We start from the raw sequence: 27,899 nt of genomic DNA on the forward strand, positions 1-27,899 counted from the left end.
CACTGCCAGGGGTTTTGCTGGGTGTGTGTCACGTGGGGCTTGGGAGGCAGGGTCAGGACCCCAGGGGTGGCAGTCATTCCAAACGGGTACAGAGTCATTCTCCAAAGCCCCTTAGCTTAACACATACATAGGACGGAACTGACATGGCTACATGGCTAAGATAGAACCTGCTCTCCTGAAGTAATGGGGCTTATGATTTGGTTTCCTGAGAGAAAAAGAATGAAGCAGTTTCAAAAACTTGACCAAGTGGGCTAAGATTTGGAGAATGGCTGCTACCTATTTCCCCAAAAGAACAAACCACCAAGGGATGGGTGGAAGTTCTAGAAGCACTATGAGGTGCTACCAGGGAGGGCCAGGTACCTCCACCATGGAAGGACAAAGGACAGAAGAGAGGGCTATTTCAGAGCAAGGTCAAGGACAGCAGGAAGCCCAGCTCCAAGAACTTTTCGGCTCTAAGATGACCCATTTAGCCAAAAAAAAAAAAAAAAGCAAGCAAGCGGAAAAGTCATTTGAGTCCAGGCACAGTGGCTCCTGCCTGTAATCCTGGCACTTTGCGAAGCTGAGATGGGCAGATCATCTGAGGTCAGGAGTTTAAGACCAGCCTGACGAACATGGCGAAACCCCAACTCTACTAAAAATACAAGAATTAGCTGGGTGTGATGGTGCATGCCTGTAATCCCAGCTACTCGGGAGGCTGAGGCAGGAGAATCACTTGAACCCAGAAGGCAGAGGTTGCAGTAAGCTAAGATCGTGCCACTGCACCCTAGCCTGGACAACAAGAGCAAAACTCTGTCTCCAAAAAAAAAAAAAAAAAAAAAAAGTCATTTGAGCTTAACTGTCGACCAGATCAGTTCATTAATTTGCACATTTCTAACATTATTGGGATAATTTTTGGGCTGAGCCTGTTTCAAGCTTATTTGATAGCAAGCACAAACCTGCTCCCCCTTTGGACAATTCAAAGTAATAATATGAAACAAGCGTCCCGGACTACTAGGGGCTTGAAAGCAACTGCTTCCCAAAGCTCAAGTTTAGAAAGACTCATTTGTCATGAGAAAGAAAAAAAACTTTTTATCTGAGGAATGTGAGCCCATTTAATTATTAGGCCTAGAGAGGCACTGAAATAAGACAGCCTGTGACAGCAGTCATGTCTCACACCCCCCTTCGAGATAAATAATTACCTTTTTTTGTGTGTGTGTTAGATAGGATCTTCCTCTGTCACCCAGGCTAGAGTGCAGTGGTGCGATCACGACTCACTGCAACTTCCCGGGTTCCAGCAATCCTTCCACCTCAGCCTCCCGAACAGCTGGGACCACAGGTGCACGCCACCACACCCAGCTAATTTTTTTGTATTTTTGATGGAGATGGGGTGGCCCAGGTGGGTCTCAAACTCCTGAGCTCGAGCAATCCACCTGCTTTGGCCTCCCAAAGTGCTGGGATGACAGGCATGAGCCATTGTGCCCAGCAAATAATTACCTCTTGAAGCCACTAGCTATGTGGGCTCTAGACTGATGCCAAGTAGCCATGGAATGACACACACCCTATAGTTTAACAATGTACAGCCAATCACTAATCAATGTTATTTCTGTAAGCCAATGAGAGCTCCTGTCAAACAGCTTTGTATCAGCCCGCTCCTTTTTCCCTTTAAAAACCTGCTTGTAAATGGGGAAAAGACTCCCTATTCAATAAATGGTACTGGAGATAACTGGCTAGCCATATGCAGAAGGTTGATGCTGGACCCCTTCCTTACACCATATACAAAAATCAACCCAAAATGGATTAAAGACCTAAATGTAAAACCCAAAACTATAAAAACCCGGAAGACAATGTAGGCAATACCATCCTGGACATAGGGCAAAGATTTCATGACAAAGATACCAAAAGCAATCGCAACAAAAGCAAAAATTGACAAATGGGATCTACTTAAACTAAGAAGCTTCTGCATAGCAACAGAAACTATCAACAGAGTAAACAGACAACCTACAGAATGGGAGGAAATATTTGCCAACTATGCATCTGACAAAGGTCTAATTATCTGGCAACTATAAGGAAATTAAACAAATTTACAAGAGAAAAACAATCCCACTAAAAAGTAGGCAAAGGACATGAACAGACACTTCAAAAGAAGACATACATGTGGCCAAGAAGCATATGAAAAAAAGCCCAATATCACTATCATCAGAGAAGTGCAAATCAAAACCACAATGAGATACTATCTCACACCAGTCAGAATGGCCACCATTAAAAAGTCAAAAAACAACAGATGCTGGCGAAGGTGCGGATACAAGGGAACACTTACACACTGTCGTGGGAGTGTAAATTGGTTCAACCATTGTGGAAAGCAGTGTGGCAATTCCTCAAAGAGCTAAAAGCAGAACGACCATTCAACCCAGCAATCCCATTACTGGCTACATACCTAAGGGAATAGAAATCCTTCTACCATAAAGACACATGCATGCAAATGTTCATTGCAGCACTATTCACAACAGCAAAGACACAGAATCAACCTAAATGCCCATCAACCTAAATGCCCATCAACCTAAATGATGACAGATTGACTAGAGATGTGGTACATATACACCATGGAATACTATGTGGCCACAAAGATGGGAACACAGACACTGGGGTCTACCTGAAGGTGGAGGGTAGGAGGGAGAGGGCCAGAAAGATAACTATTGGGTACTGGGCTTAATACCTGGGTGACGAAATAATATGTACAACAAACCCCCATCACACGAGTTTATCTATGTAACAAACCTTCACATGTACCCCCGAACATAAAATAAAAGTTAAAAAACCCCCCCAAAACCTGCTTGAACGAAGGCAACTTGGAAGTGTGTTTCAGGCTGCAGTCCTCAATGTTGGCCCAAATAAACTCTCTCAATTTTGCCTGTTTCTTTATTTAGGTCACCAGCCAATAGACGTGCTCATTGACAATTTTTTTTCAATTCATTATTTTAATGAATTCTAGTCTCCTTTTTATTATTTTGGGGGCATTATTTGTTCAAAACAGGTTGAAATGCTATAAACAAAGCTTTGAAATAATACAATTATATTTCCTTTTAAAAGTTCCTTAGTTCAAGGCCAGGTGTGGTGGCTCACTCCTGTAATCCCAGCACTCTGGGAGGCCGAGGCAGGCAGATTACTTGAGCTCAGGAGTTCAAGACAGCCTGGGCAGCATGGCGAGACCCTGTCTCCAACAAAAATAAAAAAATCAGCCGGGTGTGGTAGTGTGCACCTGTGGTCCCAGCTACTCGGGAGGCTGAGGCAGGAGAATCGCTTGAGCCTGAGGTGGGGAGAGGAGACTGCAGTGAGCTGTGATTGTGCCAAAGTTCCTTAGTTCTGCTGGGCATGGTGGCTCATGCCTATAAGCCCAGCACTTAGGGAGGCCAAGGTGGGAGGATTGCTTGAGCCCAGGAGTTTGAGACCAGCATGGGCAACATAGTGAGATCCTGTCTCTAAAAATAAGTTTTTTTTGTTTTTTTTTTTTTTTAAAAAAAAAAGCTCTTGGCTTTCAGCTCGGAGGCAGCTAAGGTGCAACCTTCTTCAGTTGTCCCAAATCTGGGTTCATCCAACACCAGCTGCCTCTACCATGCTGCTGAAGTTCGACCTCAATGAGATCAAAGTTGTATAGCTGAGGAACACCAGGAGTGAAGTCAGTGCCATCCTGTGTGGGCCCCCAAGATTGCACCCGCCGCGTGGGTCTGTCCCCAAAAAAGGTTGGTGATGACATTGCCAAAGCAATTGGTGACTGGAAGGGTCTGAGGCTTACAGTGAAACTGATTATTCAGAACAGATAGGCCCAGATTGACATGGTACCTTCTGCCTCTGCCCTGATCATCAAAGCCCTCAAGGAACTGCCGTGAGACAGAAAGAAACAGAAAAATGTTAAACACAGCGGAAATACCACTTTTTTTTTGGAGACAGAGTCTCGCTCTGTTGCCCAGGCTGGAGTGCAATGGTGTGATCTCGGCTTACCGCAGTCTCCAACTCCTGGGTTCAAGCAATTCTCCTGCCTCAGCCTCCCAAGTAGATGGGACTACAGGCATGTGTCACCAAGCCAGGCTAATTTTTGTATTTTTAGTAGAGACGGGGTTTCACCATGTTGGCCAGACTAGTCTTTAACTCCTCACCTCAAGTGATCCCCCTGCCTCGGCCTCCCAAAGTGCTGGGTGGGCTCACAGGCGTGAGCCACTGTGCCCGGCCGGAAATACCACCTTTGATGAGATTGTCAACATTGCTCTACAGATACGGCACCGACCTTTAGCCAGACAACTCTCTGGAACCATTAAAGGGATTCCGGGGACTGCCCAGTCTGTGGGCTGCCAAGTTGGTGGCCGCCACCCTCATGACATCACAGATGACATCAACAGTGGTGCGGTGGAGTGCCCAGCTACTTAGAAGCACAAAGGACGATATTTCAATAAAGGATCATTTGACAACTAAAAATAAAAATAAATAAAAATAAAAAAATTTCCTTAGTTCACACCAGCTTTCCTCTCCACTAGCTTCTATAACTAATTTTACCTTGGGTTCTTGAAAAAGTGCAGAGTGGGCAATGGCAGGTGGACGCTGGAGGAAGGGCTGGGCGTTGGGGCCTTGCTGGATCACACTCACACCACAGTGCTGGCTAAGCTCTTGCTGACCAGCTGGAAGGACAGGGAAAGCATAGGAGCAGCTCTGCTGGGCTGGAGGTGTGCTGTCCCCTGGATTCCAGAACCTGGAAGCAAAGACTACCCCGAAACAGTCCTCCACCATGGTGCTCACTTGTAGCCCAAGGAGAAGATGTGTGCTTTTCAAAGCCTCGCATGAACTTTGGTGGCAATGCAGACCTGAGTCCGCTGAGCTGCCTTGGTCAAACTGGCTAACTCGGAGCCTCTAGTTTCCCTTCTGTACAAAATAAGTTTATTATAAAGAATACATGAGACAGATATTGTGCCTGGCTCAGACGATGTGTGGATTCATACTGGTCTGCACCCTTGCTCTTTTCCACAACTTCAAAGGGCCTTACTAACACAGGCATGTTGGGAATGGGCATATCTCAGACATGCTGGCCTGGTTCCAGAATTTCCCTGGGGACCAGGAGGGCAAGGTAAGAAAAGGAGACACAAAAGGGACATGGAGGTAACAAAGAGCAAGAGAAGTACCAGCAAGTCCATTAGCCACTCTGTTTCTCTCTCTCTGTTACCACTTTTAAAAATACACATGAATATACATATAAGTATACATGTAGAATATATATTTTTAAATTGGTAATGCCTGTTCCCAATACACAATTTTAAAAGTGCAGATAAATAGACAGTGCAGAGTGAGTACTCCCTGCATCCTAGGCCTCAGGCACCAGGTGCCATGCTCCCTCCATAGAGCCTGTTTCTGGCATGTTCTTCCAGAGACCAGCACCTCTGGGTTTCTTAATCCCCTTCCCATCTGGGGAACAAACTCCTGAGGGTAACCACCTCCCTGCTCCTGGCTCCTGAGCAGTTTCTCTTTCATCTGTACTTATTTTTAAAAGGGTTTTCAAGTGGGTGCTCTTGAGACAGTGTTGGCTCAGCGGCAGAGAGGTGCCAAGTGGCTGGACATCCTCTGAAAGCTGCCCAAGAGTTTAAACAAGCTCTTACAGCAAAGCTATTCTTCCCTCTCCTCCCAGCCTCTCTGGAGACAAGGCGTGAATGCCAGGAAGCTGGGTTTCCCAATGGGCTGAGTCTCGCTGGGCTTCCAAATTAGAAAAATAAACACCGCAGGGAGAGTGAGTACAGCCTGCTGAGGGCCACAAGTGTTGGTCTAAAATGCTGGTCCCCGAGTTTCCTGTTTTCAAAGATATGAAATGCCAAACCCACGCTGCCCTTCTCCTTGGGCCAGGTGGTATGCAGAGTGGGTGGGGTGAGGCCCATCCCACGTGGCTGGAGGCACTGCTCAGAGGCTGAGCTGCTCACAGAGGCCAGAAGGGTGCTGGGGCTGGAGCCTGGAGCAGCCAAGGACAGGGACCAGAGGCAGATGTTGAAGGGCAGTGAAGGACATACCACACCCTGCCCTGCTGTTTCACCTCTGGCACCATCTGCCATGAGGAAGAAAAAATGTGGACCTCCCCCCACAACTTCTGACTCCCCAAAGGGAATCAATCACCTCAGAGCCAGCCCTTTTCCCAGCCCCCACTGCATGCACACGGGCAGGGGGCTCAGCAGTGTTCCTTCCCTAGGCATAGCAGGGCAGCCCAAACACAAGGCCAAGGAAGGTTCACAGTTCACAGACTAAGAGCCTCTTCCACACACTTGCTCAGCCATCTTCCCCGTTTTGGCTGTGGATGGCCTCAACGCCTGAGGTCCTTTCTTCATTCTTTCCACTTGGCAAAATCCACCCTATCCTCTAAGGGTCCTTCTTGTCCACAGTCCTCTCCTGGCATTCCTTTCTGGCACTAATTCCAGAGTCTCATGGATGAGACGCTGTAAGCTGGTGAACTCCATGGCACAGGGACCAAGTGTGCAAAAACAATCACAGAAAAGACCAAATGCCCTAAATGGAGGTATCTGCATCCTGGCCTTCCAGGTTTCCCAGGCCCCTTCTATGTTTCTTTGTCGTCACTGTAGAAGAAGGCAGATGCTTCCCTTCTCCCCTTCCTCCAGATTTCCTACCATTTTTTCAGGCCTCAAACCTTGGTAGAATCCACCAAGCTCACTGGCTCATATGTATTCAGTTTCTCTGGGGCTTATGTGTTTCCTCTCCAGGGAGGTATGAGGGCCCTTACTTGGTACTCATCCCCAAAGGAGCTGGCCGAGGCTCTCTTGCTCACCCTGGGTGATGGCTCAACATGGAAACATAGCCACATTCCATGGGGTTCTGTCTCTCCCTATACCAGCACTTACCAAACTGTATCATGGTGGAGAAGTGTGCCTGCCCTGCTTGGGTGGGAGGCTCCTAGAGCCAGGGCCAGGTCTAATCCACCTCTATAAGCTCAGAGTCGAGCTCAGAGCCAAGCCCAGGGCCCCCTTTAGCAAGGGTCAGCTGAATGAAGTCTCTGACACCACAGACAGGAAAGAGCAGGCCTGGAAAATGAGTTCAACTCCATCAGACTGGGATGCTCATGTAGGAAAATAGTAAGAAAACAGCAAGAAGGTACTAAGTGAGCCATGGCGTCACACACAGGTTTTCATTTTACCCCTCACTGGCTATGACTAAAATTATAAGCAAAAAAGACATCTACACCACATCCTGGCTCCAGCTCAGAAACGATTTTGGGAAGGACAGTGCAGTGGAGTGGAAAGAACAGGGGATCTGAGAGCCGGTCCTCACTTTGGGCTCTGGTCAGAGAAACTTAGGTTCTCCAATCAGCCTCAGCAGAACTACTCTGATCTCTTAGGGTCATTGTGAGCACCAAAAATGTATGCAAAATGCTTTAAAAACAATACTAGCGCTACATAGATTTTCTCAGTAATCATAACCATGAGAAAGACAAAACAACAAGAATCTCTCAGGGGCTCTAAGCAGCCCAGGACTGTCTTAGCCTCAGTGTGGGTGTCTGGGGTGTGGAGGCGGGGGGCTGCCAAAGTCAGAGGTCTCTCCCTCCTCATGCAGAAGAACCTAGCAGGAGTGTCTAATCTTTTGTCTTCTCTGGGCCACACTGGTAGAAGAAGAATTGTCTTGGGCCACACAAAATACACTAACACTAACAATAGCTGATAAGCTAAAAAAAAAAAAAAAAAAAAAAAAAGTCTACGCATACATCTTCTAATGTTTAAGAAAGTTTACAAATTTGTGTTGGGCCACATTCAAAGCCATCTTGGGCTGCAAGTGGCACACAGGCCATGGGTTGGACAAGCTTGAAAGCATAAGCCAAATGCCATGGCCATCCACATTAGCATAAATGGCTCCTCCCACAGAGTTTCCACATGCTTCCGTGGTTCCTATGAACAGGAGATTTGACACCAGGATGAAAGAGCATGGGGTTTCAGAGTGCTTCTCCCAGGAAGGAAAGACCCAACCACACACCATAGGGCTGGAAGGAACACCTACAGGCCCAAGGTCTAGGTGTATCTGTGGTATCCACCAGAGACAAGGGAATGGAGACAGTCTCAAATTCTAAAATGCTGGGCGCAAACATATGTGCACACATGCACCTTTGCCTGAGCGGGCAAGGTCGACATCAACTTTAACCAGGCAGGCAGCCTCTGGGCTCAACGACTATAAACAAACCCAGTCTGTCTGGTATGCTGGAGATTCTGCTTATCCAAAATTGTGGGTCCCCAGATGGCCTGGGCCACCACGCACCATCACAAAGGAACAGTTGTCAGCATGCATTTCTGAGGCAGGAACAGGCAACTCTACAGGCATCCTCACTTTAGTTCATCTGAATCAGCAGCTCTTGCTTTGCCCAAGCTGATCTGTTTACTAGCACACAAGAATACCTCCCTTGGATCATCCTGGGGAGAGAGGCAAGGAGGAGGCGGTGAGGAAAATGCCAGGCGGTGGAGGCAGCTGAGGGCTCAGGGAGAGAAGAGAAAAGAATCACCAAAAGTTCTTTTCTATAATACAAAGTTAACACCTCCCCGTTCTGGTCCAGCCTTTATAAACCCAGCATATCCCTAACTCCATACACATTCTTCTACTAGCAATAGCTTACGCTTGTTGAGCTAGGTGACTCACAGTTACTCATACTTAATCCTCACAACAAACTACAAAGAAACAACCCTTTTTACAGAGGAGAAAGCTGAGGCTCAGAAAGATGCAGCACCTGGCCGAAGGTCCACAGTGTAGCAAGCGACACAGCTGAACTTCCAACACCAACCACTCCAACTTCAAGGCCAGAGTCTGCTCCACCATACCGGGCTATCCTGAGAAACCACATAAGCAAGCTGAGCTTTTTAAAAAAAATCTGAGTGATGGTTAGAAAACAGCTGGCTCCTAAGCCTCCATCTCAGGCACAGGAGGCAAGCCTTGAATTAGATCTCAGAAGCAAGCTGACCCACAGACAGAAACCCCGGAGGAGCTAGCAATCACCATAGGCCCCTGCCCAGGCTCCTCAGCCCTCACCCTCAAGCTTTGAGGAGGTCTGCAGATCTCTCTCTTTCAGACAGAAAAACATACATACAACTACATAAAGTTACATGTGTCATCCCCAAACTGGAGTTCCTGTGGAAAGAGCCCTGTCTGGACTTGGAGCCAGAACTGCCGGGACCCAAACCTGTCTCCAGTACTCACTGCTGTGTGACTTTGGAGCACTCAACCCCTTTGAACCTTAATTTCTTTATCTAGGGAGGCCATCCCTGCAGCAATCCCGATTTCCAGGGGTGAGTAGGAAGATGAAAATAGATGACTGACGCTGAGGCAGGGCAGGCTGAGGTGCCGTGGGCACAGCACACAGGTACTGGGGAGCTGACTCCGGAATCTGAGTGCTGGAGACTGGCCACTCTCCTCTGAAAGACAGGCAGCAAGGCCAGGCAGAAATCGCCGTTCAGATCTCTCACACACCCAAATGTCTCCGCAGGCTAAGCCTGACAAGGATGATGTCCAACACCTGGAGCAGATTCATTCCTCTATAACCCCTCCCCACCCAAACACATACCCTCTGAAAAGGGGACCAAGTGATATTTTGTATTTCTGTAATTTAGCATGTAAAGTTTCCTTGTATGCCAGTCGAGGTGGCTCACACCTGTAATCCCAACACTTTGGGAGGCTGAGGTGGGAGGATCACTTGAGCCCAGGAGTTCGAGACCAGCCTGGGCAACAAAGTGAGACTGTGTCTCCCTTTGTGTGTGGTGGTGCATGCCTGTAGTCCCAGCTTCTCTGGAGGCTGAGGCAGGAGGATTGCTTGAGCCCGGGAGTCTGAAGCTGCAGTGAGTTATGAGCTTGCATGACAGAGTGAGACCCAGTCTCAAAATAAATAAATAAAATTTTTTTAGAGACAGGGTCTCACTTTGTTGCACAGGCTGGAGTGCAGTGGTGCAACCTTGGCTCACTGCAGCCTCGGACTCCTGGGATCAAGCGATGCTCTGCCCTCAGCCTCCTGAGCAGCTGGGGCTGCAGACGTGTGCCACCACACCCAGCTAATTAAAAAAATTTTTTTTTTTTGAGATGGAGTTTCACTCTTGTTGCCCAGGCTGGAGTGCAATGGCACAATCTCGGCTCACCGCAACCTCTGCCTCCCGGGTTCAAGCGATTCTGCTTCGGTCTCCCGAATAGCTGGGATTACAGGCATGTGCCACCACGCCCGGCTAATTTTGTATTTTTAGTAAAGACGGGGTTTCTCCATGTTGGTCAGGCTGGTCTCGAACTCCTGACCTCAGGTGATCCGCCCGCCTCAGCCTCCTAAAGTGCTGGGATTACAGGCGTGAGCCACTGCGCCCGGCCTAATTTTTTAATTTTTTTGTAGAGACAGAGTCTCGCTTTGTTGCCCAGGCTGGTCTTGAACTCCTAGGCTCCAGTGATCCTCCTGCCTTGGCTTCCCAAAGTGCTGGGATTACAGGTGTAAGTCACTGTGCCCAGCCAATAAAGTACAACTTTTAGCTAGATGTCTTCTCATCAGAAAAACTTAATAAAGAAACCTGAAAACAAAACAGAAAACTGACCACAGATAAGATGGGGAAATGGCTTTCTTTTTTGGTTTAATTCTGCAACTATCATAACCTTTAGAAGTTTTAAAAGAAAGTCTTCATTCAAGGACAACCCCTTCATTTCAAGTCCCAGACATTCACAGAATGATTTTCTAAAGCTTTTTCTCATGGTACCCTTGTAATAAAGCTGTGAGGTAGGAAAAGCAGGAATCCCCTCCATTTTACATATATAAAAACAAAGGCCCTGCCCAGGTCCTATGTCAGGTGTGGCAGAGCCAAGTCCCGGGACAGGTGTCCTGAGGCCAAACCAAATGCTCTTTGCAATCTAGAGGGCTCACAGGGACCAGGAAGGAGACTCACAATGATCACTCTCTGCCCAGAGCAGGGGACATTTGGAATCCCGATGCTGACTTGGCCCCTGTTGGGGAAGTGTGTGCTACTCCAGGAGGCACGTGTTGGCGGGGATGGAGGGAGGCAGGACAGTGGGAGAAGAGAGGAGGTGAGCCCCAGTGAGTGTACCTGCAGTGGTGGGCTCGGTCGGGCTTGATGCTGCAGCATTTGGGGCACTTGTACACCACCTGCCCAGGCTTCAACTGTAAACTCTCGATGAATTCTTTAGTGGCATTTCCTTTGGGCACTGCCCCCTGTAGGAAAGATGAAAGGTATCAGGGTTGGGCTGGGGGTTCTATCAGCTCTAACATTCTACAGTGGGGATAGTTATTTGAAAGCAGCAACCACACACACACATGGACAGGACACTTTGATACCAACAACATGTGGACTCTGTGTTCAGAATTATGCCAACATTAAGGAATATTTATTGACCAAAAATTTTTCTGAGGAAATGCCATTAGGCCACATTAATTCTTTGATTTCTTTTCTTTTCTTTGTTTTTTTGTTTTGTTTTGTTTTTTGTTTTTTGTTTTTTTTAGACAGAGTCTTGCTCTGTCGCCCAGGCTGGAGTGCAGTGGTATGGTGTAATCTCGGCTTGCTGCAACCTCCGCCTGCTGGGTTCAAGCGATTTTCCTGCTTCAGCCTCCCGAGTAGCTTGGATTATAGGTGCTAGCCACCACGCCCAGCTAATTTTTTGTATTTTTAGTAGAGATGGGGTTTCACCATGTTGGCCAGGATGGTCTCAATCTCCTGACCTTGTGATCCGCCCGCCTCAGCCTCCTAAGGTGCTGGGATTACAGGTGCAAGCCACCACACCCGGCCAATTCTTTGATTAATTTTCTACACTAAACAGTGACATTGTTCCTGATTACTTTGTATTTTCATTTTACTGGAATTATTTTAATTGAATCCATTCTCTCCTATATAACAGCAAGGATTTGGCTCACTGACTATTTTTTGGTCTATATTAAATTTCCTGATAACAGCTTCTCCCTTTCTAAGTTTCACTGGTGAGCAACATGTCTAACAGTTTCCCCAGATCAAAATTTGCAGCTCCACATTTTAATGGGTTGTTTGCTGGGATTAAGTTTTACTTTTACCAGTGGTATTGTTATGAATAATTGTGATCTATATTTGGTTCTTAGTGAATCCATAAGCAACTGGGAGCTGCTGCCCTCAGGTATTTGACTTGCTGTCTGGCCAGAGCTGCTCTCTGATTTGCTCTTCCACCTGTGGAGTATGCTTGTGAATACTTAGCGTTCTTTAGAGCCAATGGCAGAGCCAAAATGCCATAAGATTCTGCTCTGGCTGTGCACCCATCCAAACAGAAGGAAAACAGGCAGTGCACAGGCCTAAGTAGGGTCTTAATAACCAACCTTCACCAAGAGCCTGCTTGGTGCTGAGCCCTGTGCTCTCATGCTCACTGCTATGGACTCAGGAATCAAACGAGGTCCCTGCTTCCAAGACTTATAGTGTTTTGGAGGCAGACAAACGATTCTAGTAAAAGAGGTTACATGCTGTGGAAGGTATTTGTGTTGAGGGAGCACAGAGGAGCCAGCAGCCAATTAATCAGGGGAATCAGAGGAGTTTTAAGTAGTGATGTTCAACAGTTGTCTCGAGGAATGTATAGAGGCTGGCTAGGTAGACCTGTGGGAGAAAAGGGATTCCAGCAGAGGAGGGCATGAGTAAAGACAAAGAGGTGAGGGTGAGCATGGCATATCTGGGAGACAGGGAGAATATCAGTGTGCTGAACTGTGCGTATGCAGTGTCAGCAGGGAGGCCGGACCGATGGGCCGGGGCCAGCCCATGTGGTGCGCTGAATACCAGGTTGGGATGGGATTTTTCTTTATAGGTAGCCTAGAGCCATTAGGTAACACTGGTGCTTCAGGAAGAGAGCTCAGTTGCCTGTGTTATGTGGATCATATAAGAAGAGGGAGAGATGAAAATTCCAGACACCACGTAGGAGGTTATTGTTGATGGTCCAGTAAGGAAAAACTGAATTGCGAGGATGGAGGGGGAGAAGTGGAGAGGAAATTCTGAGATCTGAATCTACAAATGATGGTAGGGAACCAACTTGTTATTGGGTGGTGGAGAGGGTAACAAAAAAGGAGGAGATGAGCCCCAGTAGGGTTTCCATTTTTAGCAGCTGGTAAGTGGTGGCATGTCAAAGCCATTAAGAGAGCAGAAGGAAGTTCTGAGAAGAGCTGATCAGTTCAGTTAGGGTATGCTGAGTCTGAAGTGCCTGAGGGACACCCAGGAAGGTATCTGGGAATATAGGTCCAAGAAGTAAGAGAGAAGATCAGTCAGTGGCATAGCACAAAGGGTTAGAGCTGGCTTGGAAGTCCCCTGGCCTTGCTTTAAATCTGAGCTCTACATTTGCGAGTGGTGTGCCCACTGACAGGTGGGCCTATCTATGCCTTAGTTTCCTAATCGGTGAGGCAGGACTCATCTTATCTAATTCCCAGCATTGCTGAGAAGGTTAAACTAGACATAGACAACTTGCAGAAAGGGCTCAGATGGTACTGCCACAGATAAAGTGCTCAGTAATATGGTGGTCTGTTTTCTGGGTCTGGTGTTGGCACCAATGCTGCAGCTTCAAAAAACTACAGATGCCTAGACTCTTATGCAGCACTACTATAAAAAAACTACCAGGGAGTATGGCCCTGACTTCTGCATTTTTTACACTCCCTAGCAGAGTCTTCTACTCTATAGCCAGGGCTGAGAGCTACTGTGCCAGACCAGAAACTCCATGATTGGGTCTACCTTGATCAGCATCAGATGCCCTGGCCTGGTACACAGTATGACACAAAGTGAAAGGTAAAAGATCCAGCAGCTTCCAGCAAAGGGGTGAAAGAAGTAGTGACAACAAGGAGCCAAGGATGTGCCATCCTGGGAACTCTGCCTGCTTGGCCCAGCTCCCAAACAAGAACCACACCGGACACGAGGTCAAGCCACAGCTATGGCATTGGACTGGGGCACTCTTCCCTCCATGACCCCTGTGTCAGGTCTACTTCACAGCAAGCTCCACTCCTCAGTAGGCACCCATGAGATACCACAATCAGGGAAGTCAGTGCAACATCAGAAGGACAGAAACTAAGACTGTCCCCACATTCTGCATGTGCCCAGAGTGAAAGTACAGTTTATTAGGGTGGGCAAATTGGGAGTTTCAGATAGAGCACCCTGGTCTCCCCAGAGTTGGACCGATGGATTATAACAGGCCAAGTGAGGGGTTCCCAGGGCAGAAGCGATGAAGACTGGGTGTCAGAACCTTTCCTATAAAAGAATTCTGGGAAGGGAAGAGCCACTGAAGAAACAGAAAAATCTTTAAGTGCTGGAAATGCAAGGGAGCTGTGGTTCTGTCTTGCATTGTGAAAATGACTCACAGTGGATTAAGATTCCAGCTAAGAAAACTGCAGAGACAAGTCAACCAACAACTCTCTCCTGAAGGTCTACACCATGCCGAACACTGTGGGAAGTACAAAGAAGCGATGGGAGCCCAGGCCTCATACAGCTGGTGGGTGGACAGGTGCAGATGCAGTGAGGCTGCTGAGGCAGAGCACCTAGAGAAAGGCATGGCCACCAGTGCGTCAGGAGCTAAAGGGAGGCAGGAGGACTGAAAGTGGGGATCCTAGGAAGGCCAGGAGGATCCTGGTGGATACTAAGCAGGAGAGGAGCACCTGGGAGGAAAATCAGTTCAAGCACGGACCTAGAGGTGGGCCTACAGATCTCCTGTCGTCTGCTCTTCACATGGCTCTTTGCTGGGCCCCAGCCCTTCCCCTGCTAAGCCTCTGCTTCTCCTGCCCCAGTGAGGACCTATTCACTCCTGAGATGGGCAGCACTTGGCTGACCTGTCATTCAGAGCAATGACGTGCTTCCCCACTGAGGATGAGGAGCCAAAGGCTCACAAGGAGCAGGAGACAAGGAGGCAATGAGAAAGTCTGAAGGAACACTTGTCCACATGCAAGCGCACCTCAGTGCTGCAGGCTCAGACTGAGAGTGGGGTGGAAATGAGGTCCTTTATACTCTTTCAACTCTCTAAAGCATTTCATTACTTTTTTTTTTAAGTTAAAACAGTAGAAAAAAAATCTGGTCTGCAAAATGTAGTCAGATGTCAGAAAAGCCTATGACAGAAAGTTTAAAAGCAAACACATTTTGGTGGGCAAGGACCACATGGTATCTACAATACCAGTTAGAATACAGTTTTGGACATTAAATATGCTATAAAAATACACAATTATTGACACAGGAAACATCTATAACAGATTTTATATATATATACACACACATATAAATAAGAAAAAAGAAAAAAAATGTGTGGTGGTACATGTCTGTAATCTTAGCTACTTGGGAGGCCAAGGTGGGAGGATAGCTTGAGGCCAAGAGTTTGAGAGCAGCCTGGGCAACATAGTGAGACCCTATGTAGGAGGATCACAGGTACTTTTAATTTTCTTGACTATATTTATGAAATATTCTATTAGAAACAAGTGGCTTTTGCAAAGAGGAAATGATCCATTAAAAACAAACAAAACAAAAACAAAAACTTGAGGAGCCACCCAAAGTAGGAATATGATCAACTTTCCTGAGGCTTGTAACCAAAATGTCATTATTGTCTCACCTTGAGACATCCAACGGGCCACCAGTGAGGCACTGGTGAAGGGCCAGCGTCTGGAAGGTTTCATGAAGGTGAGGCAGGGCCCAGACCACATGGCATAAGTGGATTTCCAAGGGGGCCTGGGAAGGGCACTGGTCCAGGCAGAGGACAGGGTCTCAAGCCCAAAGGGCCTTATTTTTCATTCTTTTTTCTTTTTTTTTTGAAACAGGGTCTTGCTCTGTTGCCCAGGCTGGAGTGCAGTGGCACGATCTCAGCTCACTGCAGCTTTGACCTTCCAGGCTTAGGTGATCCTCCCACCTCAGCCGCCCAAGTAGCTGGAACTACCGGCACAAGCCACCGTGTCCAGCTAATTACAAAAATTTTTTTTAGAGACAGGGTCTCACTATGTTGCCCAGGCTGGTCTTGAACTCCTGGACTCAAGCGATCCTCCTGCCTTGGCCTTCTGAAGTGCTGGGATTACAGGGGTGTGAGCCATTGTCCCCAGCTGTGTTCTCTTTCATGTAAAAAGTAATTGAGTTTGGGCAACTGTGTGGATCCTAAAACCAGAAAACCACAACTAGAAGTTACTATTGTCATGTGTATAAGAGAAAAAGTGCAAAGGGACATCCTTTCCCCCAAGGAGATGAAGCAACGAGGCTTGAGTTTTCCTAAATTATGGCCCAGGTGGTTTTTTTGTTTAGTCCCAGTTTTTAAGAAGGTCCCAGCCACCAGAATGTACTGTAAGCCCCAGGGGACCCTGTATAAAAGACTGCAAGAGGAAACCTCTAACCCATAAAAGGGAATCAGAGCTCTTGTTTGGTATTCTCATTACGGCCTATTTATTCCAGACCTTGAGTAGAGACATCATTCAGCAGCTCAGCCTTTCTAAACATGTGCCCCCACAATGCAACTCCATTTGCATAAATCTCCCAAAAGGCCCATCTCCATTCAGGCAGGGCCCCACCCATCCAACCACCTGAGCCCACCTCTCAGAGCCAGAGAGCAGCTGGGCCAGCCCCCGAGACTGAGGAGTCTGATGCATACACTTTCCAGTCTCTGCCTCAGGCAACTTTTTGTTTCATTCTTTTTTAAAATGCATATTATGCTCTTTTGGGCTCATCTCCACAGATTTCAGAGCTCTTTGTTATTAGTTCATGGTAAGGAACTTTGTTCTTTACAATCCTGGACAGACAGCAGGAGGTTGAAGGCCCGAGACATTTTTGTCACTGCTGTCATGCTTGCATTACTGAGAAATGCCTATCCCCCTACCCCACGTTCTTACACACTCCACAGGGATGTCTTGAAGCTTCCACACTGCTGCAAGCCTAGCAGGTCAAAATGCACTGACTTTATCTCTCTCATTTCCAAAGTAATACTTGTTCATGGTTTTAAGAAAGAAAATACAGATGAAAAAGTGGAAAAGGAAAAATTCACTCTGATTTGATCACCCAAGACAAGTACTACCAACATTCTGAAACATATTCTTAAAGTCTTTTCTCTTTGTACTAAGGTAAAAACACTTTAAAAAATCTATAGGCTCATAAAAAGCAGATCACAAAGCTTCCAAAATATATATTTGGCCCCACAGTGGAACCAATTTAAATCTGTTTTAAAATAAGTGTGTAGAAGCTGTTAAAGCTTTTCTGCTCTAGTCATGGCAGAACTCCTTCCACATTCTCTGCACAGAGCTCTGAGTTTTCAGTGCAGAAGGAACATAATGGTACTTGTATGTGCACCTGTGTGTATTTAGGGGTGGGGTAGGGTGTGATGTGCCTCCATCAGCCATTCCCCTTAGTAGGTAGCCCAAACTTCTAGTACCTTCCTTGACCCCTGCCCACTTCCTTTTCTATTTTGGAGCAAATTAAGGCTGCTAGGGTTAAATCCTTCTCATATTCCTCATCTCACTGCCTCACTGTCCCTGGACTCACGGGTACGCACTGTCTTGGAAGATGAGGCTCAAGTCAATCCTGGCCCTCAGGGCCCCCGTACCATTACCTCCAAGCTTTCTCCTTGTGTTCTTAGCAGGCTCTGAGCTCTCCCTGCCCTTTCATAGCTAAGCTGCTTGAAGCCTTGTGCACCTGATGTCTCTGCTGACCTCTCCCTTACTGTTCATGCACCTGTCCCCTCCATACCAGGGAACTGTTCGCACCAGGTCACTGAGCAAATCCAAAAGTCAATTCTTAGCCCTTGTCTTCCTTGGGGTCTCCTCACTGTCCTTCTCCCTGTCTGTGGGGCTGTGCCTCTCCCCTCCTCTTGGAATCCCGCCCATCCAGGCTACTGGTGTTCCTCAGGGTTCAGGGTTTCACCCCAAGACTCCTTCCTTCCCTGCTCATTCTGCACTCTCTCCTGAACAATCTTCAACTCTACTTCCACCATCACTCGGTGATAATGCTCCAGTCACAAGCTCCAACTCAGACCTCTTGAATCTGCAGATCTCTCTGTCTGGCTGTCCCAAAGGCACTGTGCACAGCTAAAATGGAACCTGCTGCTTTCTCCCCAATCTGTTCCCTCAAGTCTCCCTTTCCTGGCCCATAGCATATCCATGTACCCGGTCACCTGGGGTAGAAATCCAGTAATCACCACCAATTCCTCTAATCCTCTTCCCCACATCCCATTCACTCCACCAGGTTAATTCTGCCTCAGACTGTGCCTTGAATCCCATGCTCTCCCCTCCATGCCATCACCATGCCTTAGTTCAGCCCATCATCATCTGCCCCAGACTATTAGAGCATCTCCCAGGTCTTCCTGCCTCTAGTCTCTCCCTCAAATCCTGCAACCCACTTCTATCCTTTCTCCCAACTAATTTCCAGAGTAAACTTTCTTAAATGGAAATCTGATCACATTATTCCCCTGGCCTAAAACCTTCACTGGCTCCCTAGGGACCATGGACCAGAGTCCAAGCTCCTGGGCAGGGCTCTTGAGGCCACCATATCTCAGCCCTGGACTACCAATCCAGTGCCACCTCCCTCCGTAAACAGTCCCTCCCTGTGGTCTATTTGGAGTTTCCCAAAGGCAACATTCTAAGTTTTCCTTTCTACCCTCAGGGGCTCCATTTAAGCACCAACCAAACCCTCACCCGCTCCAACTTGCCAGGCACCTCCTTGCTTCTAGCACCCAAATTAAAATGCACCCAGGGATCACCTTCTCTGCTACTTCCTCATGGCCCCAGGCCACATCCAAGGCAGAACCCATTACTTAGCCTTTGTGCTACCACAGCTTGTATGGATAGTATGGAACACATCATTTAATTACACACCATCTCTCCTACATCACAGGACATTCCTGGAGGACAAGACAACATCTGTCAACTTGTAGCTCAGCAAACTGCTTAGGGCCTGGCACGAAGAATGTATTCAATAACTCAAGCTGAATAATGATACATTTATTGAGCACTTACAGGCCAGGCATAGTTCCAAATGCTTTGTGACAAAACTATATGTTGTTAGTTACTTCTGACAACAAACCTATGAGGTAGAGATTATGGTATTCCCCATTTTAAACATGAGGTAACAAAGGCAGGGAAGTCAAGCATCTTCCCAAGGTAACACAGCTAATAAGCGGCAGAAGTAGGGTTCTGACCCAGACAATCCAAGTCTAGAACCTATGCCACTATCAGAAGACAAACATATCATTACCAGGTATTTCTGTTAAGTGACTTGGAAAAAACTTTATTTTAATTGCCTGATGTCACAACATCATTCTACCACCACCAACTACCTCAGCACACTAGTATTAAGATTGAAACAGGCCTAGGATACTAAGGCTGTTTCAATAAGTATCTAGGATAATATGATAATATAAAAAGAAACAATGGAAAGTAGTGGAGACAGGTTCTAAAGAAATGCCAATAATTTCAAGGACTCAACATTCCATCCATTTCAAGCTACAAGAATGAAAACCTGCTTAAATTGTTTCAGGGCCATGGGATCAAAGCCCGTGCACACCCACCAGTCTGGGTAGAAACTCCAACACCTCTCCCAGGAGCATGGTAACCAACCCCAGGCCTGCATCACTGGCCGTGTGTCTCCTCCACAGAAAAGTAAAAGGTAGCTAGTTGGTCCCCAAATGGGCTGCTTTCCTCCCTCTGAAGCCAGAAAGCTTTTCCTGTTGGGATTTATAAGTTGCTCGGGGGCAGGGATGAAAAGTTGCCTGGCATGAGGGAGAATGCAGCACGATACTCCAATGGACCCTCAGGCAAGTCCCCTACCCTGATGCAGTGAATGTGCCAATCCTTCTGGGCAAGATGCACAAGGCGCTTCTCTGGCTGCATCCAGCACCTGGCCTGCTGTTCCTCTTCTATGTTCCCACAGGTCCAACATCATGCTGCCATGTTACCCTTCCAGGAAATACTTGCCACCTGGGCTCTGAACACAGCACATGCTCTGTAAGGCTGTTGAAAGAGACTCCAGAAGGGAATACCAATTGCATGTTTGAAGTGAGCCCCAATATTTCCACTCAATGACTTTTGGCAGCTGAAATGAAAAGCACTGGCCGGTAGTGGTCTGAGATAGTCATGGAGGTCTGTTTACAGCAAGGTGTTCACAGAGTGGGATTCAAGAGGGGTCGGGGTGGGGGAGCAGGTAGACAGACGAATTTTCTTTTCCTTAACAATGTGGTTAAATTGACTATAAATCCAGTCATGCACATCATGATGTTTCAGTCAATGACAAGTCCCTCAAGATTATAATACTATGTTTTTACTGTACCATTTCTATGTTTAGATATACAAATATTATCGTGTTACAGTTGCCCACAGTCAGTATTCAGTACAGTAACACGTTGCATGGGTTTGTAGCCTAGGAACAAGAGGCTATTCAATACGGTGTAGGTGTGCAGTAGGCTGTACCATCTAGGTTTGTGTAAGTACAGTCTATGATGTTTGCACAATGGTCAAATTGCCTAACAACACATTTCTCAGAACTTATCCCCATCAAGTGACACATGACTGTATATTCCTCCTTTTCTCAAGTCTCAGATTTGAAATAATTTATGAAGTTAATAAACGATAAGATCCAAAAAAGGAGGGGCAAAAATATACTGATCATAAGGGTTTATACAATTACTGTCATTGTGTAACACTTGGCTTTGAGCTTCCTGGCAGCCAGGACAAAAAGAAACAATCTACATCTGTCACGTTTAAGCATCTTCTGGGAGACAGACATTGTCTCAGAAATAAAGAAGCCCCTCAGGATTCCTGAGGGAGCTCAGAGAATGAGGAATTTGGAAAAGAAAAGGTGGTGAAACCAAGAAATGAGGAAAAGAGAGAGAAGGGTAGTAAGATAAGGGTTTCTGAGTCCAGTTTGTCTTCAAGAGGCTGCCTCCTCAGGACACATGGAGCCATTCTAGACTTATAAACGTCTAAAGTGTTTCCAGAACACAGAAAGCCCCTATAATGACATTACACAACCTCAGAGTGGGCAAGGAGAAGGCGTCAGGAGACCAAACATGAGCCTGACTTGTGCTCCTGCCCACACCCATGCTGCCTCCAGGCCAGCCTGCCTGTCAAGTGAGGCACCTGCCCTGCTCCTCTGTCCATTTGTCCTCCTCCCTCTGTTTAGAGACCTGTCCCTTTTGCCCTATTTCTCAAACGGCTGTCTCACTTCCAAGGGGGCTGTTTACACATCTGTGAGTCATTTCCCACTTCCCTTTTCTTTTCAAGCTCTATGTGGACCTATCTACTGCTACATTGGAGTAAATCACTGAAAAATGGTCCAGAAGGCTATGGTGGTTGCAATTGTTCAGATATTACACTTGGAATAATTATTCCAAAGCTGAAAGTGGTAAAGTAACTGCTTGAGGGAGACCATAAGGTATATATATATATATATACACACATATACATACATACACACACACACACATATATATACATATATATACACACATATATATACATATATATACATATATGTATATATATATATTTTAAACTAGTAATGATAACAAACCAAAGTGATACACAATGCATACATTGCTTATAACCTTTGGATATAAACTGTTCTGAAAAAGTATGTGCAACATGAATTCTTGAGATATAAAACATAATCCCATTAGGGAACTCCTTAGAACCCTGCAGTGATCACTTTCTAAAAAAAGACGACTCTGCAATAATAAGGAACCCCTAACTTACCTGCTTATCACCTGGGCTTCCAACTCTGCTCCTTGAAATCCCAGGGTGCCCCAACAGTGCCTTAGGAGCTCCCGCTTCTGCAGCCCCACCTCTCTGTTTTGCATACTGGGTTTTGCATGAGATATCATGTGCTGGGGATGGGCAGAGGCAGGTGGTAGCATGAAGACCCTAAAATAGGGCACATCTATAGAACATGCTTTCAGTTGCTTCCCTTACTAATGGTAGATATTTGACAAATTCTTCATTTTTGGGGCCAGTTATCTTTGGGGCTACCAGCAAAATACACCTCTGGGAAGCTAACTGTTGTTTAGGATACAGTCTGTGCCTCTCACTGCTTTGGGATTGGAAGCTGGCAACACACCACAGTGAGAATCATGCTGTCCTGCATCCACTGCAAGGGCCAGCTGGCCAAGGTCCCTGGAGAGGCTGTACGCTTCAATGCAGTGGGTAAAGAACCCATGTATGTGAGGGCAGTGGGAATGCCAGGGCAGAAGGCTCCCCTCTCACTGCCCAACATCCAGTTCCCTGTTTTCACACGCCTTCCAGAAACCAATGACCTCCACACACACTCTTTCCAACCCTGATCCTCCATCAGCTCCAGACTGACTATCTACTGCCCACCTAGCATCTCTACTTGCACATAATATAGTGGCAGTCTGACTAGAACATAAGCCTTGATTTCTCCTCCAAAATCAATAACGGGCACCAGTGCTCCCCAAGCTGCTCTAGCTAAGACTCTGGAAGGTACACTCTCCAATCTCTCTCCATTCTGTCAGTTCTGAACTGCATTCTCAGGCCTGGCCTGAGAGGTAAATGTGAGGGAAACGTGGGAGCTATAAAGCATTCGAATACCCAGGGCCCTGCCCCCAGACCAATTATAGTAGTCTCTGGGGGTGGGGCCCAGCCATCAGTACTTTTAAACAGCTCTCCAAGAGATGGTACAGGCAGAATTGAAAACTAATAGCTTAAAACAGACTCCAAATCCAACAGCTTCTCTCTGGTTTCACTGCTCTCACTTTGGATTTTATTCTAAGTGCAGCCGGCAGCCTTCAGAGAGACAGGGTGTGATCTGATTTGCATTGTGCTTGTAACACCTTGAACCTCCATTGCAAGCACAATGCAAATCAGATCACACCCTGTCTCTCTGAAGGCTGCCGGCTGCACTTAGAATAAAATCCAAAGTTCTCATGAGGCCTACCAGGCCCTGCACAATCTGGCCTCTGAGGCCCTCTTCACCTCTTCCAACCACTCTTACCCCGACCTACCATGTTTTGATCACCCGGGTCCTAGTCCTGTTTCTCAGATGTGCTGAGCATGTTTCTGTCTCTGGGCCTTTGAATCTACTCTTTTCTCTACCCTTGGATCTTCGTCTGCCTGGCTTGTAGCTTCATGTCATTCAGGTCAGCTCAAAAGGCACCACCTCAGAGATGCCTTCTTAGACCACCTTGATCTAAACTAGTCCCCCTTTGCCCCAGAAAGTCAACAGCACATCATCCTGGTCACTTTGTCTTATTGTCTTTAAAGCACTTACCACTTTCCAAAATACCCTGTTCAATCATGTCCTTCCTACCTGACCCCGTCACTACAAAGTGAGCTTCACAAGGGCAGGAATTTGCATCTGTCTTGCTCATAGCTGTAGCCATTGCTCAGAAAGCAATCTCTCACAGAATGGGCACTCAGGAAACATGGCTATTCATTTTATTCCCACACCAGTGCCACTCCTCCTCACTACTGCCAGAGAGAGACTTGTAAAATGACAGTTTTGTTTAAGATGTGTTGAAAATCCTTAGGGGCCCTAAACTGCCCCTCATCATCAAACTCCTATCCTCCTCCTTAGGCACCTCGCCCACATCACCAACCTAAATCCATTCTCTTCTTAAGTTCCCACCACTCCTGGTACCTAGAGGAGCCATGCTCCTGCATTCCTATGTCTCTGTGCAAGCTGCTCCCTCTGCCTCCTTCCTGTCCTCAATGTCCACTGCTCGGAGAAGAGCTGGCTTGGGCATCGCTTCCTCTAAGCAGTCACCTCTATACGTTGATTAATCTCTCCACCCTTGTTCTCCCACAGCAATCCACATTTCTTTCTGCCAAACCTTCATCACACAGGGTTATCGTCACCTGTCTTTTCTAGACAGAGGGCATCTTGAGGGTAAGAACAGTATCTGGGGCTTAGTAGACAGTAAACTATGAACTGAGCAAAGCAATGTTTTTTACTTCTATATCCCCAATAGCAATGGTATCATAAACATTTCTGAATAAATCCTTAACTTATTTTCAGCATGACCATATAGATGCTGCTGGGAAAACTCTTTCATATCCTTGTGTTTGGGGACACTTAGGATTATACCCATATACATGGCTTCCCTCAGGCGATGGCTGTCCCGCATGCAGTGCTAAATACTAGGCCAACAGGCCCCTGCCTGCTGGTGTGTTTGGTCTCCCTGAGGCATGCGCATGAACAGAGATGCTGTCTGGACCAGTGGCTGACATGTAATTGAGTTCGGAAAGCTGCTTTCCTTTGGGATGGATTAATAATAATCTACCACCTGAACCGGCAGGAAATGGAGCCCTTTGAGACAAGAACTAGCTCAGGCCCATTATCATCATCACTACTGCACTTTCCCTGGGGCTCACAGAAACAAAATCTGTATGGCCAGTGTCACTGCTAGTAGCAGTGCTTTCCCTCTCTTAATTTAAACACACACGTCCCACGTACTGAAACAAGCCACAGGAGGTCTTTATCAAATAATGTATTCTCTTGCTTTTCCCATACAAGAAAAGGAACAGAACAGAGGGTTTAATACCAGGGTGCACAAACATTCAATAGCCACGTGCGCAGCTTGGTATATTTAGCTAAGTCATTGAGCAGAACACTACTGCTTTACCCACAGATATTCACCAAGAGGCACTTGCTGCGGCCTGAAACAGGCTTGTCCAGCTTTTCAGGAAAAGATGCACCTCGCCCAAGCAAAGTGAAGGCCATTTCCGTGCAGGTTCCTGGAATTGGATGTGGCTTTAATTTCAAGTCCACCTAGCTCCAGCACTGTCTTCACTGGGAAGCCCAATCCTGACCCAACCCTCCAGCATGCTTTCTGCTCTGATCATCTGGCCCCAGTCTTCAAGGTTATCTGTGTCTTTTTAACCAGAGGCCAGGTTTCCCCCAGACCAAACCCCTCCCAGAGCAGGCCCAATGAATGTATATATCCATGTACTTATAGTATCATTTAACCAAGACAGATAGGCTGTGGTACAGGTGTTGACCCCTCTTCCCTAGCCAGAATGCCACAGAACTCTGAACAAGGCAGAGATCTACTTCCTCACCCTCCCCTGGCCCTCCTATCCTCCAAATTCCCAAGGTCCAGGGGGAACATGCAGGCTGTGGCCATGCCAGAGCCAGAGGAGGAGAGTGTGGGCTGGTCAAAACAAGCCCAGACATACTCACGGGGTCCGTCAGCATGGCCCGGCAGTGGGAGGCCAGGGCCAAGAAGGCCAGCAGGTTGAACACAATTCCGTTGATGATGCTATACACGTAGTCTCGAGATGGAATCAGCATGACAAAGAGGACCACAAACTCCGCATAGAGGACCAGAAACCAGGTAACGATGGCACAGGCGATGCCACAGCCGTCACGGATAAACCACATGGTTCCCACAGGACCAGGGTAGGGGGGTGGGACACACTTCTCTGGCTGGAGGTATTCTGGTTTCCGCTCAATGTTTCGGAAGTGGTGGGTGGGGATAAGCATCATAAGCTATTCTGTCCATACTGGCATCTGAAAGAGAGAGGAAAGAATCCAGAAACTTGGTGTTGTCTTGTCATCAAGGAGGTTTGACAAAATTACTCCCATAGTGAGTTGTGATTACTTATCTGCAACCCCTGTGTGCAAAGCCACCTAATCACCTTGTTCATTCAAAACATGAGTTCTCTTCCCTGATTCTGAGAGTCAATTTAGCCTTCTTGAAACAGGGCCTTCACATGACAGATAATAAAAAGGGAGCCTCTAAAGGGTAAATGCCTTGCCCAAGGTCAGCCAGAGCAGAAGCAGGCGACACAGCCTGCCAATTTGTTTTTTTTTTTTTTTTTGAGACCAGGTGGGGGTCTCACTCTGTCATTCAGGCTGGAGTGCAGTGGCACCATGTTAGGTCAATGCAGCCTCGACCACCCACCTCGTGCTCAAGCGATCCTCCCACCTCAACCTCCCAAGTACCTAGAACTACAGGCACGCACCACCACACCTGGCTAATTTTTATATTTTTTTGTAGAGATGGGGTTTTGCCATGTTGCCCAGGCTGATCTCAAACTCCTGAGCTCAAGTTATCTGCCCACCTCGGCCTCCCAAGGTGCTGGGATTATAGGCGTGAGCCACGGCACCCAGGCCAGCCTGGCAATTTAGAGGTGGCACTAGAACCTAGGTCTCCTTAGTTATTAGAGATCTACTGGGTAGACAGTACCTCAATAGATATGTTCAAATTTTGACTTAAAAGGCAAGGAGAGGCAGAGAGAAGGGGAGAGAGTTCAAAGATGTTTTCCTACCACCTGGCTGAGGGGTGCTTCATGTGCCGTTGTTTCCTCACCTGTGAAAACACCTACATTCCAGCCCTGGCCACCTCCTCCCAGGATTGCTGGTATGAAGGTTGAGGGAACTGGTGGAGGAGCTTGTGACGAATGATACAGATCATAACACTCTGTACACCTCACAGGTTATGCACATGTATTTTCTCTAGGAAATACATCCATTCCTTCTGAAACAAGTGCTGAGCAAAGCACTCTTTCTCTCTAGAAGCTGCAATTCAAGTCTCTGGAGACAGCAATGAAACAACCAAGAATCAATGACTAATATCTATCCACAGCATGTGCTGCAAGACACAGAAAGCATAGATTTCCCTTCTCTTCTTTTTTCTTACTCTCTTTGGCCTGTTGCATCACCAACCAGGTTTCTCAGTTAGAAACTGTGATGGCTCAAGCTCCCCACCAGATGTAGGTGCCATGGAAAAGCCACTCATAGCACAGGCTACAACACAGGCAAGAAATATCTCTGTCTTTTGAGAACTCAACTACACAGCAGAAGAAATCACTCAAAAGCAGCACTGGCCATGTGTGCTTCCTGAAGACTATGGCTCTGAAGGGCAAAGGCAGGCTTTCGGTATTGTTATGAACAGTAAGGACATGTCCAAAAAGCTAGGAGGGCAGACCAGTAACTAGTATTCAAAATGACAGACATTCTAGAGTCGAAAGTTGCACAGACTAATAATGAAGAATAAGGACAGGGCCACTCCTCCCAAGGTGGCAGAGAACTAATGGCTGAAAGGCAGCTAAATGTGCTATTACGTATTTGCCCAAAGGAATATCGACTCAGCAAATACAGTCACTATCACTGTGTTAGGGAACAAGAAGTCATGACACATAGAGATAGAATAACCATCTCGGCCGGGCGCAGTGGCTCACGCCAGTAATCCCAGCACTTTGGGAGGCCAAGGCGGGTGGATCACGAGGTCAGGAGATTGAGACCATCCTGGCTAACACGGTGAAACCCCATCTCTACTGAAAATACAAAAAGTTAGCCGGGTGTGGTGGCAGTCGCCTGTAGTCCCAGCTACTGGGGAGGCTGAGGCAGGAGAATGGCGTGAACCCAGGAGGCGGAGCTTGCAGTGAGCCGAGATCACGCCACTGCACTCCAGCCTGGGCGACAGTGTGAGACTCTGTCTTAAAATAAATAAATAAATAACCATTTCAAGTAGAGTAAAAGTCTTGGTTCCTGGTGGTCCATCAACCAAAATTTTCTAACAGAGCAATCCTGTGCTATCCAGAGGACAGTGGCAATGCAGTCCTGCCAGAGACAACCTAAATGCATTAAAAGATGCAGGCCCACCTTCTGAAGCACCAAACAGGACAGTAGAAGATCGGAGATCAGGGATGTCTGGGACCTGACCTGTGCCCAGCAAATTCTAAAATTACAAACTCTGTTCAAGGAAAACCAAAGAAAAGAAAAGCTGACATCACACAATGATTCAAAAGCTGATTGAAGCTCTACATTTTGACAACCTCCAGTTGCAAGCATTCTTTTGGTTTTTCCTACTGCCATGCAGATTTATATTTATATCACCTGTGTTCTCACAATTACTATTTAAGCTCAAAAACAATAATGTTTTGTTGGACCACAGCCATGTCATTTGATTATAAATTGTCTCTGGCTGCTTTTGTATTACAATGGCAAGAGTTGAATAGCTGTAACCCACAAGCCCTA

The 27,899-nt window shown here is 46.9% G+C and overlaps 1 protein-coding gene across 18 annotated transcripts in view; it reads right to left on the reverse strand.

The window, feature by feature from the left end:
- The window catches only part of ZDHHC3 (zinc finger DHHC-type palmitoyltransferase 3), a 60,954-nt gene that overhangs the window by 18,823 nt on the left and 14,232 nt on the right, over nt 1–27,899 (reverse strand). For 5 of the 18 annotated variants that reach the window (XM_034956262.2, XM_034956259.2, XM_034956264.3 and 2 more), the window contains exons 2-3: nt 25,098–25,427; nt 11,061–11,185 (exon numbers count right to left, since the gene is read on the reverse strand). In XM_034956262.2, coding sequence (XP_034812153.1) covers nt 11,061–11,185; nt 25,098–25,403 — 431 coding nt within the window. In that variant the 5' untranslated portion in view covers nt 25,404–25,427. Of the gene's footprint in view, nt 1–11,060; nt 11,186–24,554; nt 24,653–25,093; nt 25,428–27,524; nt 27,626–27,899 lie in introns of those variants that run through there. The other 13 variants (XM_034956256.2, XM_034956260.2, XM_034956258.2 and 10 more) reach the window with 9 other exon arrangements.

This window comes from Pan paniscus, chromosome 2, assembly GCF_029289425.2.
Source record: "Pan paniscus chromosome 2, NHGRI_mPanPan1-v2.0_pri, whole genome shotgun sequence".
NCBI lineage: Eukaryota > Metazoa > Chordata > Mammalia > Primates > Hominidae > Pan > Pan paniscus.